The sequence below is a fragment of the Cynoglossus semilaevis genome, chromosome 3, assembly GCF_000523025.1.
Source record: "Cynoglossus semilaevis isolate Cse_v1.0 chromosome 3, Cse_v1.0, whole genome shotgun sequence".
Lineage (NCBI taxonomy): Eukaryota > Metazoa > Chordata > Actinopteri > Pleuronectiformes > Cynoglossidae > Cynoglossus > Cynoglossus semilaevis.
The window spans coordinates 7366768-7381413 of NC_024309.1; the positions used below are offsets into that span (position 1 = coordinate 7366768).

The 14646-nt window shown below is 42.3% G+C and overlaps 2 protein-coding genes across 3 annotated transcripts in view; both read right to left on the bottom strand.

Annotated features, from left to right (window-relative positions):
• Positions 1 to 14646, bottom strand: part of mkxa (mohawk homeobox a) — a 1121182-nt gene that overhangs the window by 462897 nt on the left and 643639 nt on the right. The window lies entirely within an intron of this gene.
• The window catches only part of col11a1a (collagen, type XI, alpha 1a), a 71127-nt gene that overhangs the window by 41719 nt on the left and 14762 nt on the right, over positions 1 to 14646 (bottom strand). The window contains exons 6-28 of the mRNA XM_025054690.1: positions 13420 to 13605; positions 13087 to 13176; positions 11470 to 11754; positions 10255 to 10320; positions 9691 to 9732; positions 9532 to 9594; positions 8202 to 8276; positions 8029 to 8112; positions 7322 to 7378; positions 6341 to 6394; positions 6201 to 6254; positions 5434 to 5487; positions 5284 to 5337; positions 4737 to 4790; positions 4501 to 4545; positions 4349 to 4402; positions 4198 to 4242; positions 3607 to 3660; positions 2908 to 2952; positions 2659 to 2712; positions 1393 to 1437; positions 315 to 368; positions 184 to 228 (exon numbers count right to left, since the gene is read on the bottom strand). Of these exons, the coding sequence (XP_024910458.1) occupies positions 184 to 228; positions 315 to 368; positions 1393 to 1437; positions 2659 to 2712; positions 2908 to 2952; positions 3607 to 3660; positions 4198 to 4242; positions 4349 to 4402; positions 4501 to 4545; positions 4737 to 4790; positions 5284 to 5337; positions 5434 to 5487; positions 6201 to 6254; positions 6341 to 6394; positions 7322 to 7378; positions 8029 to 8112; positions 8202 to 8276; positions 9532 to 9594; positions 9691 to 9732; positions 10255 to 10320; positions 11470 to 11754; positions 13087 to 13176; positions 13420 to 13605 (1659 nt within the window). The remainder of the gene's footprint in view (positions 1 to 183; positions 229 to 314; positions 369 to 1392; positions 1438 to 2658; positions 2713 to 2907; positions 2953 to 3606; positions 3661 to 4197; positions 4243 to 4348; positions 4403 to 4500; positions 4546 to 4736; positions 4791 to 5283; positions 5338 to 5433; positions 5488 to 6200; positions 6255 to 6340; positions 6395 to 7321; positions 7379 to 8028; positions 8113 to 8201; positions 8277 to 9531; positions 9595 to 9690; positions 9733 to 10254; positions 10321 to 11469; positions 11755 to 13086; positions 13177 to 13419; positions 13606 to 14646) is intronic.

Below are 14646 nucleotides of genomic sequence, written 5' to 3' on the forward strand. Positions count from 1 at the left end.
ATTTTACATTTCTTTGCCCGCTCTCCTTAGACATATTGTACGCCAATAATAAAACATAAACTGATTATTTAATCTCCTGACTCATCACAGGGTTTATCAATATGAAACAATTTATTATTATTATTATTATCAAATTGATTTTGCGAGTTCAATTACATTACGAAAAGATTCAGCAGTTCATACCTTCTCTCCCTTCGACCCCTTGAGACCACGGACACCGTCGGCGCCCTGTTGAACGAGAGACATCACAAGTTTAATGCCGATGCAGTCCAAAGCCTTCGGTTATTCAAATGTAAACGTAATGTAAATCTGACCTTCACACCACGAGGTCCGGGATACCCAATGGGACCCTGAGGACCTGAAGGACCCTGGAGGGGAAAAAAAAAAAAATCAGAGTGTGGTTGAATATGCTTTGCAATTTGATGGCTAAGAAACTGTGTGTCTTCGTGATCTGAGAGGCAAACGGTCTATGATGATGTCACATTTTCTAAATCTACAGTATGTTCTATAGCATTGTTTCCCAAAGACTGGGTCGGGACCCTCAGGTGGGTTGCAAGAGATTTTTTTTTTTTTTTTGCATCATGCTTCCCAGGAGTTTACGAATAATGTCTATTGATTTGGGTCACAAAAGTTTGGTAAACATTGTACTATAGCAGTGGTTCTGAATTATTTTCTGTCATGCCGCCCTCTTGTGGAGAGTAACGTTTTCACACCCCTCCACCCCCTTTAAATTGAAATACTATTGAGAACCTGATAGCAGGTATATTTTTATCTGTACAAACCACTGTATGAGTTGCTGCCACCTAGTGACTGGAGGCTTGTTATCATTCAAGTATTAGACAGGAAGCAGCCAGGACCCAAATGCAGTACTGGAGAGACTCTTTACAGTGGCAGTAGTTTATTTGAAAGTGCACCGCCAAAACGACAAAGACCAGATACACTGATCCCACCAGGCCAGAGTGAGGGAGAGAGGTGTATATATACACAGGGCACCAGGTGACACGAGTGAGACTAATCACAGAGACCCAGGTGGGTGTGATGACACTGATTACCCCACACTGCAGGAACAGGGAACAGACAGACCTGATAACAGCAGTTGGTACACTTATGTCCAGCCTCACCGCAATAAAGTAAAATCACCTGTCTCTAAGAACTCTAAGATTTCATGTTTAATTAAAGTGATGTGTCCCGCACTGCTGGTTAAATCAAAAAGAAAACAGTAGTGCGATAAAGGCGACGGAGGAATGTTAATGAGGCTGTTGTTCCGTCAAACTGAGCGAATTAAAGATTAAGGTTCCTTTCATTTATCAAGGCAGACAAACACAGTTTATCTGAAGACTGAGATAAGGAGTTTCATCAGGACAATTTTCCATAATTAAAAGTACACCCTACCTGCGCTCCTTTCTCTCCCGGTGGCCCCTCTTTGCCAGGATGACCCTGTGGGAAAAAAGGGACGACGAATGAGTTTATTCTCACATGTGGGTTCGATGTGGGAGTAAATACATTTAGTTAGTTAAATCACTTAACAATGTCCATCTAAAACGGACAGACTGATATGACTAATTGTTAGCTATGTTAGCTTGGCTTGAAATCACAGACAGTTCACCAGTTTGTGAGGTCAGTGTGAGGTCACCGTGAGGTCAGTGTGAGGGCCGTCTTGATTGACATGTCTGTCTTTTACCAAATAAGGAGACTCTTGTTTTTTTTTTAATGGAAAAAATGCTATGCTATTATATACTAATATATATATATATATATATATAGCATATATATATTGCATATATATATTGCATATATATATATATATATATATATGCAATATATATATGCTATATATATATATATATATATATGCAATATATATATGCTATATATATATATATATATATATGCAATATATATATGCAATATATATATGCTATATATATATATATATATATATGCAATATATATATGCTATATATATATATATATATATATGCAATATATATATGCTATATATATATATATATATATATTAAAAATAGAGAAGTTTTCAAGCCTGATTTCATGCCAGGCTAACATAGCTAACATCGCCCAACTGATATCATCGGCCGATATTAGCATAATTACGTATTATCGGTAAGAATCGTTATCCGTTTTTTCCTCAGATATCGTAGACCTGATAATGCAATATGTGGGTTTTGCCCAGATCATGTGACCTCAAAGTAGTTTTGAAGTGAAAGTGAAAGTAAGTGCTGTGCTGCAAACGGGTGCATGTATCGGTATCGGTTGATTTCGGAATCGGAAATTAAGCGTTTGGACAATATCGGATATCGGCAAAAAGCTAATATCGGAAATCCCTGAGTAAAAAAATGCTTCTATAATTAGTGCAGGCTAAGGGTAGATTATTTTGAATAAACAAAGTACACCCTTGATTACTAGTTCTTTAGGTTTACTAGGAAACTGGGTACTAGTAATGTTGGAAATTGATATAAAATAACGAGGCGAAGTTGTGAATTTTGACTTTGTGCAAATAAACTGTTCAATTGATATTCTGTTATTTATGATGAATATTTTTATGTATACTATATATATATATATATATATATATATATATATATACAGTATATATATACATATACAGTATGTGTGTGTAAAGGTGATAATAGAACGTACAGGAGGCCCATCAGCTCCAGGTAATCCAGCCAATCCTGACCTGCCCTGAGGTCCCTGCACAGAGATAAAAAAAAAAAACAGTTGAGAATTAAAGTGTCATTTACCAAATACATTTTTTTTAATATACTCAAAAATACTATATTACATATTACACATGATATAGGTAACTAAACATATATACTCAAAAATACTCCATATTACACATGTTATAGGTAAATAAACATGATTTTTAAAAAAAAAGGTCCTTACTTTTTCTCCAGGTGGTCCAATGGGGCCCTGAGGTCCAGGAAGACCCTGTGAGGAAGAGAGAGTGAGACATATATAAATTCATGAGAGCCTGTGGCTCAAACACATGTGCACACACGGAGAGCAAAAAAAAGAAAAAAAAAAAAAGTACAGAGTGAATAAAGGGGAGTTGTTATAGGAGAGTTAAACGGAGGTGATTTTATTCCGTGTTTCGCGGACAACAGCAGGTGAGACGACGTGTCGTCCAAAAAGCCGCTGACAGTTCGTCCATTTAAAATCTCGTGCTCACGTTTACTGTGTTTACACACAGCGGTGGCCAAGTGATGTTGCATTTGTGTGTTTAGGTGTGTGTGTGTGTGTGTGTGTGTGTAATTCGAGGCACCCAGGCTTGCTCCAACACGTGTGGCGGCTTTGCAGGAATTCCAACCAACATGAATACGATGCTTTCAAATGGATCAACCCCTGTTTGTGTGTGTGTAAAAGTGTGTGTGTAGTTTTTTGACCAGTAAGGAACGTCCACAGTACGCAAGTTAAATGTCAAAAAAAATCACAAAACAACTCAAATATCCAGGAAATAAAATAAAATGTTGAATCTTATTTAACGTTATTTCAAGAGTCATCGCACACAAGAGTGTGTGTGTGCGTTTGTCATCAGCGGCAGGGAACCGGCGCGTGTGTGAGTGTGTTATCTCCTTCATTTACCTGTGTTCCCGGGATTCCCTGCTGCCCAGGTGGGCCGGGTTCTCCTTGCGGTCCCTGAAAAAAAAAAAAAAAAAAAACAACTTTTCAAAAGTGGACAACAGCGGTGGACCCGGCACCAGCCTCTGTCCTTCGTGACCCCGACTACCCCCGCCTTTCATTACACACATCGGTGTCATTGTCAACATTCGGACAGATTATCACCAGCTGTCTGCTGGAAACAAAAATTTCAGTTTTAGTAATTTAAAAAAAAAAAATTCTACCACCTGTAAATCACCGCTGCGAAAACGTTAACCACCGTGAAAAAAAAACCAGGTGTGAAACAAGTCGAGCAGCTGATTAATCACTTTGTTTGCTTTTCTCCTTATCTCCTCCTAGCATCGCAACGTTAGCACTCAATCCTTCACTTCCTTTCAAGTCGCCTGAACCACTTCTCACCTCCCCCCCCTTAAACCTGAGTATGACCTTTAACCTCACAGCTGTGCCTCCCGAAGGAGTTTTGTACAGTGTAAACTGAACCTGTCCGCAACCCAAACCGTGTCCCATGTCTCGGCAGCAACGATCCTGCTATTGTGAAAGATAAAACGTTCTCACCATGTTTCCTTTGGGACCAGGAGGCCCGTCAACACCAGCGACACCCTGTGATGACGAAGGAAGAAGATTTGTTTAGGCTTTTTAATTCAATACAGTCAAAAATATGTCCAAAAATTTAAAAGAAAGTCTAAGAGAAGGTCGGGTTACGTACGGGAGATCCAGGAGGTCCTGGAGAACCACGAGGTCCAAGCAAACCTCGAGGACCCTGTCGGGGGCAAGACACCGGTCAAGTCAGTGGACAATGTCACCGTCATGTCATTGACAAATATATAAAGAGTCGACATTAACGGCACGTCAACTCACACTCTCTCCTGGTAATCCTCTGGGTCCGATCTCTCCATCCTCACCCTGAGGGAGAAAAGAACTTTGATTACGACCAACCAACAAAGTTGCGAAAGGTCAAACACCCAACCCCCTCCCACCCCCTATTTGACAACATCCAGCTACCTCTGCCTGAGGCTCTGGAAGGCTCGACCACAGCTGATGTCAGTGGTGTGCCACTATTCAAGGATTTCAAGGTAAAAGGGAGAAGAACTCACCCTCTGTCCATCCTCTCCAGGGGAACCGTGAGGTCCCATGGGCCCTGGCTCGCCCTGTGACGATAACCCGAGTCAAAAACAAACGTGAATGTAACGTTAGACGGTCGGAAATAAATCAGAATGTCATTTCTTTATACACATAAGTCAAAAAGAAAAAAATGTTAAAAATTAGTATATAGCAGGGATTCCCACTGCCACTAGGGGGTGCCAAAGATAAAAAAAATGTGTTGTTTTTTTTTTAATGTTCCAAGACTTCTATTGACACATTAACATGAGTGGATTAATAAAATCTGCCATTCAATTTTTTTAACTATTGATCAGGCAGATTATTTACTCATCACCTGGCGGTTTATATGATTACTTTGTGCTGTGACACATCAATCACCGCAGCCAAAACACACAAATCTGTTGCCAACTAGCAATGAAAATGTTGCAACAAGTCTATTCCTTAACAATTACACAAATGGGACGGGATGCCAGATATGTCAGAGGAAGCAGGATGAAAATTCATTTTTGCTCTTTTAATTGCCAATCAAACCGTCCTCACCCTGTGACCCTTTTCACCAGGCAGGCCAGGGAGTCCATCGAATCCTCGGTCACCCTGGGATTGAGCAGAGCAGAGCGTGTCAACACAGCCTGACCACAATAGCACTTCCTGTTTTGTGTCAATAATGTTAATTGTATTATATGTTCATACCTTGGAGCCTGGCTCTCCGGGCATTCCACGAGCACCGTCAGATCCGGCACGACCCTTAAAGGAGGTTCATAAATGTTATTTATACGTAGTGAAAAATACTGGAGATTAAACCAAAAAAATGGGCTAGCTAATTTGTAATTTTTTTAATTTTTAATTTCATCTTCAAACTACGGCCCGGGGGCCGGATGCGGCCCGTTTGGCTTTTTAATTCTGCCCGCAAACTTGTCCAAATTATTATATTAATTTATAGTATCAATATAGTTTTTAACATTTCCCCTGCAATGCTCTCCTTTCCCCAATAGATGGCGTATAAATATATACATATATGTGCATACATAAACATATATATAATTTAACATAAATAAAGAACTATAACATACAACATTATTCTGTAAACATATACATATACATAATTTAATATAAAGAACTATAACATACAACATTATTTTCTGTCCAACTTGTTAGTCAGATTCGTTGAGGTGACGTAATTATGTTGATGAATTATATTGTGCTCTGTGTGCGGTTATGATATTAAGGCGCTAATCGCAGCTCGAGGCCTCGTTTTCTCATTTGGCTATTTTCTGACAGATGCAGATTTATTAACGATTCATCCAAACCTGCAGGCCACAATCATATTTCACAATTGAATACCACACTTAAAAAACCCCCCCCAAAAAAACACATCTTAGCTTAAATGACGTAGCCGCTAGCACAAATAACACTGCCCAGTACTCATACACGATCGGCGTCATTGAACATTTACTCACTCTTTTGCCAAGTTTGCCCATTTGTCCCGGAGGCCCCTGCATACCACGAGGTCCCTGCACAGACACAAGTGACAACTGAATAAATCGCAGTCCTACGGCCGCTAATGTACGTAGCAAGGATAGCATCGCTACATGCTCACCTGAGGACCGGGATCTCCGCTTTCGCCCTTCAGTCCAGAACTTCCAGGTGGACCCTGAAGAGAGGGGGGTGTGCCAAACACAGTTTGGTCAGTGTGTGACAAAATGCAGCAGGGTTCAAAGAATTGGAAACAAACAGCAGAGGGCGATGTTTAGCTTGAATGCTTGTGCTTGATCGGGTTCATAAAAGATTCCCCGAGTTGGGGTTCTACACATTCCTTAGCATAACATGCGTTAGCTATCTGAGTATAGAGTCTACGGAGGTAGGGTTAGGTACTATTTTATTCTGGGAAAAAAAAAAAATCATTTCTATGCAGATGATAACGGAAAAAAAACGGTAACCAGGAGGTTACGCGCACATGTAAGGAGCCATAAAATACCACTGTTCACTTAAAAAAGACTTTTTGACTTTAGTCGCTCGTGTTTTCTTGTTTGGTAAGATACGTTTTGTTGCCAAAAAAATAATCCTCCTCTGTGCTCTTTGTATTTGAGAATAAATATGCGGTTCAAATCGATACTCCTGTCCCTTTGGGCTGCGAATGGCCGATTTAAAACTGAGCACTTCTTTGTGTTCTCTCTCCTGCAGCAGATAAATAGGGGATCGTGTATCAACAGGCCCAAAGGAGAGAGGGGAGAAGACATAATGAAATTTTCTTGGCAACTGACAGAATCTGGTTAACCTGCACCGGGTACTCATGCAACAGCAGTACAAACCAAATACTACAACAAAAAAACAAAACAATAGACGTACATGTACTGTGTATATGTAACGTGGTATCAAAAGTGTTACATCTTCCTGAAAAAATGATCCTTTAGTGAAGAGATCCTCACAGATGTTACGGGAGTGGAATTGAAGAAATATGCACGAATGCAAAAAGGCTAAATAAAACCATGAGCTCTAAAAAAAGTTATGTTTCTGAGCACAATAAAGGATTGTCTTTCATGGTAAACCACATCAAAGACAGAAAAAGGGGGGGACTCACCACTGGTCCTGATCTTCCTGTCAGACCCATCGGCCCCGGGGGGCCCCTCATAGCCAGCTGTAAGCCAGACGCAGGCAAGAACAAGTTCAGATTGAGTTGGAAAATATAAAACCAAACTTAACGTAACAAAACGCTACTTGATTTACCACAAAATATAACATGAGACTTAACTTTACTCTGTGGAGGAGAGTGACTTCTGCTACAATGATTATCTTTATGTGTCAAACACGAAAATCAAAGAGGAATAATTCCTATTATTTTCTGTGATTTATGCATTTTATTTTGAAAGGACGTACGAATAAATGATAACCCAAACACCTCGTCTGAACGTTCTCTCTTTCCGTCTGTCCCTCTCTCACACAAATGCCCCCAGACACTTTCTACACCTGTTGATTTAGCCCACCCTCAGGTTGGAAGCCCCCGGAGTATTTTTAACAGTCTCTCCTGTCCATCTGTTCAATGAAGCCTTTTTTTTTTTTTTTTACGTTGCTGCTCCTCAGCCTGTCGGCATTTCTCCTTTTAGCCTCAGTAGGGCCGGTGAAGGATAGCGTTCCCCTCCCTCCCCCGCCCCTCTTACTTTACTTCCACAGTAAAATNACAGCTGTGTGTGCATGCAGCTGAGCAAGGAGTGGGAGTGGGAGGGGGTGGGCTAGAGCTGGGGAGGGGTTGACTTCCCGGGGACTTGTTTAATGACCTCGTCTACTTACTCTGGCCTGAGAGAGGATGGCCTGAGCTTGGGCTTCTTGGGCAGACACCGCTGGACCTTTCTCACCGTCGCCACCGAAACGGAACTGTTGGTTAAAAGGAGAAAAACACTTAATATTTGAAAGCAAATCTTTTAACTTGTTTTGCTACTCCCGAGCTGAATTCCTGCACTTACTGGCAACATCAGCATGGTACCAGGAGGCCCTGGTAAACCGTCGGCACCGGGCAGGCCAGCACGACCGGGAGGACCCTGGAACACAGAGATGACATATTTGACTATGTTTTTCTGGACTGGACACTCACATAAAATTTACATTTTAGTTCAACATTATTTATTTCGGGACCGATTTGGACGCTCTGACGGACCGGATTTGACCCGCGGGCCATCGGTTGATGATCACTGTCCCAATCGATTTAAAGACGGACTTCGGTAAAGAAGTTCCCCACGTGTTTTAGAGGAGAAATTATGACCCCGCAAGGTTCTCTGTAGGTCATCCAACGCGTGACCTTTGACCTAAAAATAACATTCGATCTCGACGTAGACGGACAAACGAGCGAAACTGTCTCTCGTAATCCTGTTGAGTTGATGTTGAAGGAAACGTAAACACAACCACACACACACAGGCCACGCAGCGCCGACTGCTTGAGACATCAGTTCCATTCATCACAATGTGCTGCTCCGTCCCCGGTGCACAAGGACCGAGCCTGTCCTGCTGTAAACCACACGCCTGTCTGCGGTCCAAAACCAACATCCCTCTGTATGAATCCTGGTGCCCACGGTTCTCAATCTCTTTCTGTGTATTCGAGTGTGTGTGTGTGTGTGTTTGTGGAGGCCGAGAGAGAGAGAGAGAGAGAGAGACTACGAGCAAAAGAAGAAATTGTCACTGAATGCAATCCCAAATATGATCAGCTGTTTAGGCTACTTTTATATTTACTGAGGCATAAATGTGGAAGGTGAAAATCGCAAAAAAAAAATTGATTTGTCGTTTTGGTATTACATTACATTATATTGGATATAAGTATCCAATTCACATGATACTTTTGTCGAAACACCCGACACCCTTGGGCATGTGCGCAAAATACAAACTCTGGATTGCTATTTGATATTTTTGATATTTATTTCGTTTATTCAAGAAGATCCGTTGAGGTATTTTATGTCTTTCGCACGTAAATTTGTCGGCTCTACCACCATTTTCAGATGCATTCCAGCAGGTTAGCTAACTGAGTGAAGTCTTTTTTTTTCGAAACCAGTTAACTCCAACGTATTGATATTTTACTCCCAAACATCTGCACGTCATACCGTAACCTCACGTATCACTTTACTTAAATACTTGTTAAAGTAATACGTAAGTATCCTTAAACGTCCTGTTTGTTTTAAGATTGATCCCGAGTTTATAAAGTCAATATAACCTACCGAGCCCGGAATCAAACCCACAACCCTCCAACAGCCACATGACGGTGTACAGTATAAGGCTAGTTTGCCAGGAAATCAATGGTGACCTTACCCTCTCGCCAGGATCTCCTGAAGTACCTGGGGGTCCTTGTAGGCCCGAGGGACCTGGGAGACCCTAAAAAAAAAAAAAAGAGCGGTAAATAAATCAGTTGATTTATTTGTGAATGCAATAGTGAAGGAATAATGCCTGGGGTTAAATCAATAAACTCACAGCTGGTCCGGGTGGTCCTGGTGGGCCTTCAATCAGCATGCCCTTCGAGAAAAACAAACACGCACAACATGAATTCAGTGGGAAATCAGCGGCTTAGTAGAAGTCAACGCGCCGGGAGTGGAAGTGGAGGAATTTACGCGGCTTTTGATATGAGCTGTATGGAAACGTAGAGACATGAGGAGGGAATCAGTGGGAATCAGCAGCAGGAGTGGAAGTGGAGGAATTCACGCGGCTTTTGATATGGCTGTATGGAAACGTAGAGACATGAGGACGCGGAACTTGAATGTTGTCTATTTTTTTTTAAAAATATTTACATAAGTCACAGTGTGAACTCCAAATGTTAAAATAGTCAGATAAACATTTGCTGAGTTTCATTTAACATCAGCGCTCTCAGAGTACTTACAGTACTCCCCTTTGAGGTACTGGACGAGTATTTAAGTTTTTGTTTTTTTTTTTTTATGAATTATTCAGCAGCAGCTATGAATAATGTACAACGTATACCAGAGATCACTGTTCACTCTGTACTGACGAAGGGGTTAAAGATTTTTTTGCCGAGGGTCTTACTGGTTCGATCACAGCCGGGTCCCCCTTCTCTCCTTTCTGGCCCAAGACTCCTTCAGCGCCGGCCACCTGCAGTTACAAAGCGAGCAGAGAGGTGGCATTCTTCACACATCACGTACACCGACCAATTAGGTATGAAGGGATTTGACTAGTGCGGCGTCTACGTCAGAGGAGGAAAGAGTCTGGAGGAGTTACACACAGTGAGGCAACGGTACAGATCAGACCGAGCTAATGTTAGTGATATGGTCACGTTGTCACTGTGCGTATTGTCATCACACACACACACAGAGATCGTTGTTGTCATGCAAATCCCACAATAACTTACAAGTGCGACTCTACGACGAGCAAGACCAAAAAGAGCCATGTCGTGGAAAAAAAAAAATCAGAAGCGGCGCCCACCTGTGGTCGTCGCTCCTGTGCGCTGATACTGTAAATGTGGGTAAACAAGTGCTGAGTTCATAGAAAGACACTTAAACCTAGCCATACCCAAATGCAAACTACGGCTCGTGGGCCAGATACGGCCCGCCGGGGCTTTCTAATCCGGCCCACCGAACACTGTAAAGACTGATGTCAATCCTTCTGTTTCAATCATTACAAACAAATCAAGTGCGATTACGGTCGATGCCACTAAGTGGCAGCAGACGTCTGATGTGCCAAATTATCTTTGAAAGTTCAGATTTATTCTTGTACATTTTTTTACTTGAAATATTTCGGTCACAATGGGAAGCCATTGTTTCCCAAAGACTGGGTCGCGACCCTCAGGTGGGTCGTAAGAATTTTTTTTTGGGGGGGGTGGGTTGTCTCGCATCGTTTGACCTTTAAAATATGGGTCCCCAGAAAAAAAAAATTTTTGGGAAACACTGATCGAACCGATACTCAACCCAGTCGTATTTTTCTCAGTATCCTCATACTGCGAGTTAGAACCTTTCTGTGCTTGTACACACACTGAACAGTTTAAGAAAGAAAAAATAAAAAAAAAAAAAATAAATAAAGAGGTAGGAAATTGGAAAATAATTAGTTTACACCCAGAGGCATGCAACGGCTTTATCTCAGCTGTCAGGTATGAGGTCATCGATTCCAAACAATGCATTTACCGAACTCCACGTGTACCCAATGACGAGCAACCAGCTAGCAAGGCGTAGCCCCAGACTCCATGACGCGGTATTTTCATGCACACACCCTGCTGCTAGTTGGCGTGTCAGGGGGCGTGATACTTACGGTGCTCTCCGAAACGTCGGTTTCCGCGGCAACCCCGGGCCCCACCTCATCATCGTAGGCCTCCGAGGGCCTGGGCTGGGCTGTGCCATACTCATCGTACGCCCCATAGTCATACAACTTGCTGTCAACGCCGCCCAAGTCATACTCTTTAAGGTCATACTCCTTAAAGTCGTATGACTCCGCACCGGTGTCCAAGTTGTCCGAGGTTTCCCGGACAGCGGTGGGCTCCGGGGCAATCGGAGCGTCCTCGGTGACGGAGGCACCGGTGACCTCCTCCTCCTCCTCCTCCGCAGCCTTTCAAGAGTTAACCCCCAGGAACAAAGGGCGGTAGCGTTTGGTGAGCAACAGAGGAAATATAGATATTAGTTAAGCAGCCGGAAGTCGGAAAAAAGGTGAATGGTAACACTTTTATATGTTACTGTATGTTTTTTTAGGTTCATTTGTAGCACGACGTAAAGACATTAAAAGTGTTACCAAAATGACAAGTATTAGAAAATCATAAGCAGGTTATTGATTTAAACGAGGACAGTCTTTCGGTTATTTCAGCCCTTCCGCTCACTCTTGGAGCAGAGAAGGCTGAAACAAGCATCTGAAATGGCAAATAAAAGCAATCTGGGCCCGAAGGGTTACAGCAGAAGAGTGCGTCACGATACCGTCCGATTTGGTCAATTTGGCCACAGACAATTCACCGAAGCACTGTGTAGCATCGGATAGCGACAGAATAGATGCAATCACGCAGAATGCGCTGGCGGCGGACGGACGTTTCATTTTTTTTTTTTTTTTTTTATGATGACGATTTGCATTCGTCGCATTGCCCGTTCCGCCGTCTGCGTGGTTGCATTTGCTTGTCGATGGCAACCGCAGTGAATAACAAATGTTCACACACGGTTGATCACAGTTCTTCCCGAGGTATTAACCAGAACTAGTGATCATGTGACATCAGGAGGGAGTCATTTCACACTGACAGTCGCTTGTATCGCTGTATTGAGAGACAGTGACATCACCACCACCTTGCGGGGGTTGTGTGTCTTGCCAACATCCATTCTAAATGGAGTGTAGTAAAAAGCAGTTGTTACTGGGGGAAACCAACACATTTTCAAAGGGCCGCAAAAAAGGAACTCGCTAAAAGCCCGGGAGGAGTTGGACGCTGTCAAAGCCACATGTTGTTTTGTTTTTGTTTTTTTTGTAGTCTTAATGAATGACGAATCGCGACGTCATTCACTGTACGATCGTCGCAGATAGCCTTAAAGTGTCGAGGTAGCATCTGTTGTATCGGCCTTAAAAGTCCAACTCTAACGTTTTCTTGAACGCATGCTGGGGGCTAGCTGTAGCCGCGGCGACGTCTGAATGTCAACATGAAGCTTTCACAGACCTCCACTGTGTCCAACTCATTATTTCTAAGCAAAAAAAAAAAACAAAAAAAACTTCCTTTGCCCACACCAAAAACTTCAAAGATCAAAAACACATCATTTCACTTGAATGATTGTGTCTTTTTTTTTCTTTTTCTTTTTACCAAGTCTTCATGGGTAAAATCCTTTTTCCCCAGGTTATATTTCCAGTAAAAACATCCCAACACTTAGAGCTAAGAGCAGATGAGAATGAAATAATCAGAATTACCTCCAAGGGTCCACTGGTGGCAAAGGAATCAGTGAGAATTTCATCTACAGTTCCGTAGTCAATACCGTAATCTCCTTCTACATTGTTTGGCTGAGTCATATTGAAAAAAAAAAAAAAAAAAAAAAAAAAAAGAAAAAAAAAAAAAACAAAAAGTTGAAGAGGGTCATACCAAGGTTGTTTGCTAGCCCTCCTCATAAGCGCTCTACCGACTGTGCTACTTCTAGGTTAGGGAGTTCTAGATCCGCCATCACAGATTTTCACAAATTGGGGAAAAGGAAGATCTTGATGGGATGTTGCCTTTTTTTTTTTTTTTTTTTGCTCAGGTATGTTTACCCTAAAATTTCCTCTGGGTCGCGCTGGCGCTGTGGCCTGGTAGCCAGGCATCTGTCGTTTCTTCTTAGCGGGAAACTTTTTAGCTGGTGATTTTTTGGCTGCCAGAAACCTAAGGGGCTTGGCCTTAGTTTTACTGAGGGACTTTCTGGTCCTCTTCGTTTTCTCGGAGACACTACGTTTCTTTCTCTGCAAGAAGTGGCGGCGACAAGAAAACACCAAGAAGGAAGAAGAAAAAAAAAAAGAACACGGAACATTCAAAAGTGGAAAAGGTGATTTAAAAGGCACAGTCTGTGACGTTTGCGCAGTATCTTTACCGACCCAACCGTCGGAGGCTGTGGGATTGGCTTTCTGCTAGCGGCTAACATACATGCTACATGGGGCTGAAATTGAAAATGGTGGTCGTATTAACTCAAGATGTTACGTCACAGTTGGGTGGAAAGGGTGTTGTACAACAGTCAAGACTGGGCCTTCCATTTGACACACACAGACATTTTGGGATATAATGCACACACACGTCAGCGCGGGACTGATGAAATCACGAAAAACACAGCAGAACTAGCGCTACGGCTAGCCCTTATTAGCTTGATTTCGTTACATTCCCCCGTTATGCAGAGTCCAATTTTAACAACAACTGAAACAGAAGTTTACAAAGGCATGCTAAAATGCAAAAAAAAAAAAAAAACATACACAAAAGGTGGACGGAATTTGCTAGAATAAAAGACACAAGGAGGAGTAGGACTGTTTACATGCACACCCGGAATAAAAGACACAAGGAGTAGGACTGTTTACATGCACACCCAATACTGCACTGTGACACTGTAACAGGAGTAACGATGAAGGACACAGAGACACATAACGATGAAGGACGAAGACACATAACAGGTAACATGCCCCGCCCCCTTTTTTCCCCCTTTCCCTTTTTTCAATTACCTGTGGCTCATAATGCTCATCGGTTGGAACGGTGTCTGTGGCTCCGTCAGAGTAATCATAGAATGGAGTGTAATCTACATCATCAGTATTGTACTGCAGAAGTTCACAGACAGAGAAAGAGGAGAGAGAGAGAGAGAGAGAGAGAGAGAGAGAGAGAAGCACCACGAGAGGTGTCAGCGTTAGCGTTAGCATCGAGGATGCAGAGCATCCTTCAGTCGAGCGTTAAAACACGGCGCTTCTTCTTAAGCAACCGTGACGGGGTTACTGATAACGCAGGCCTAACGTAGCATACGTGCT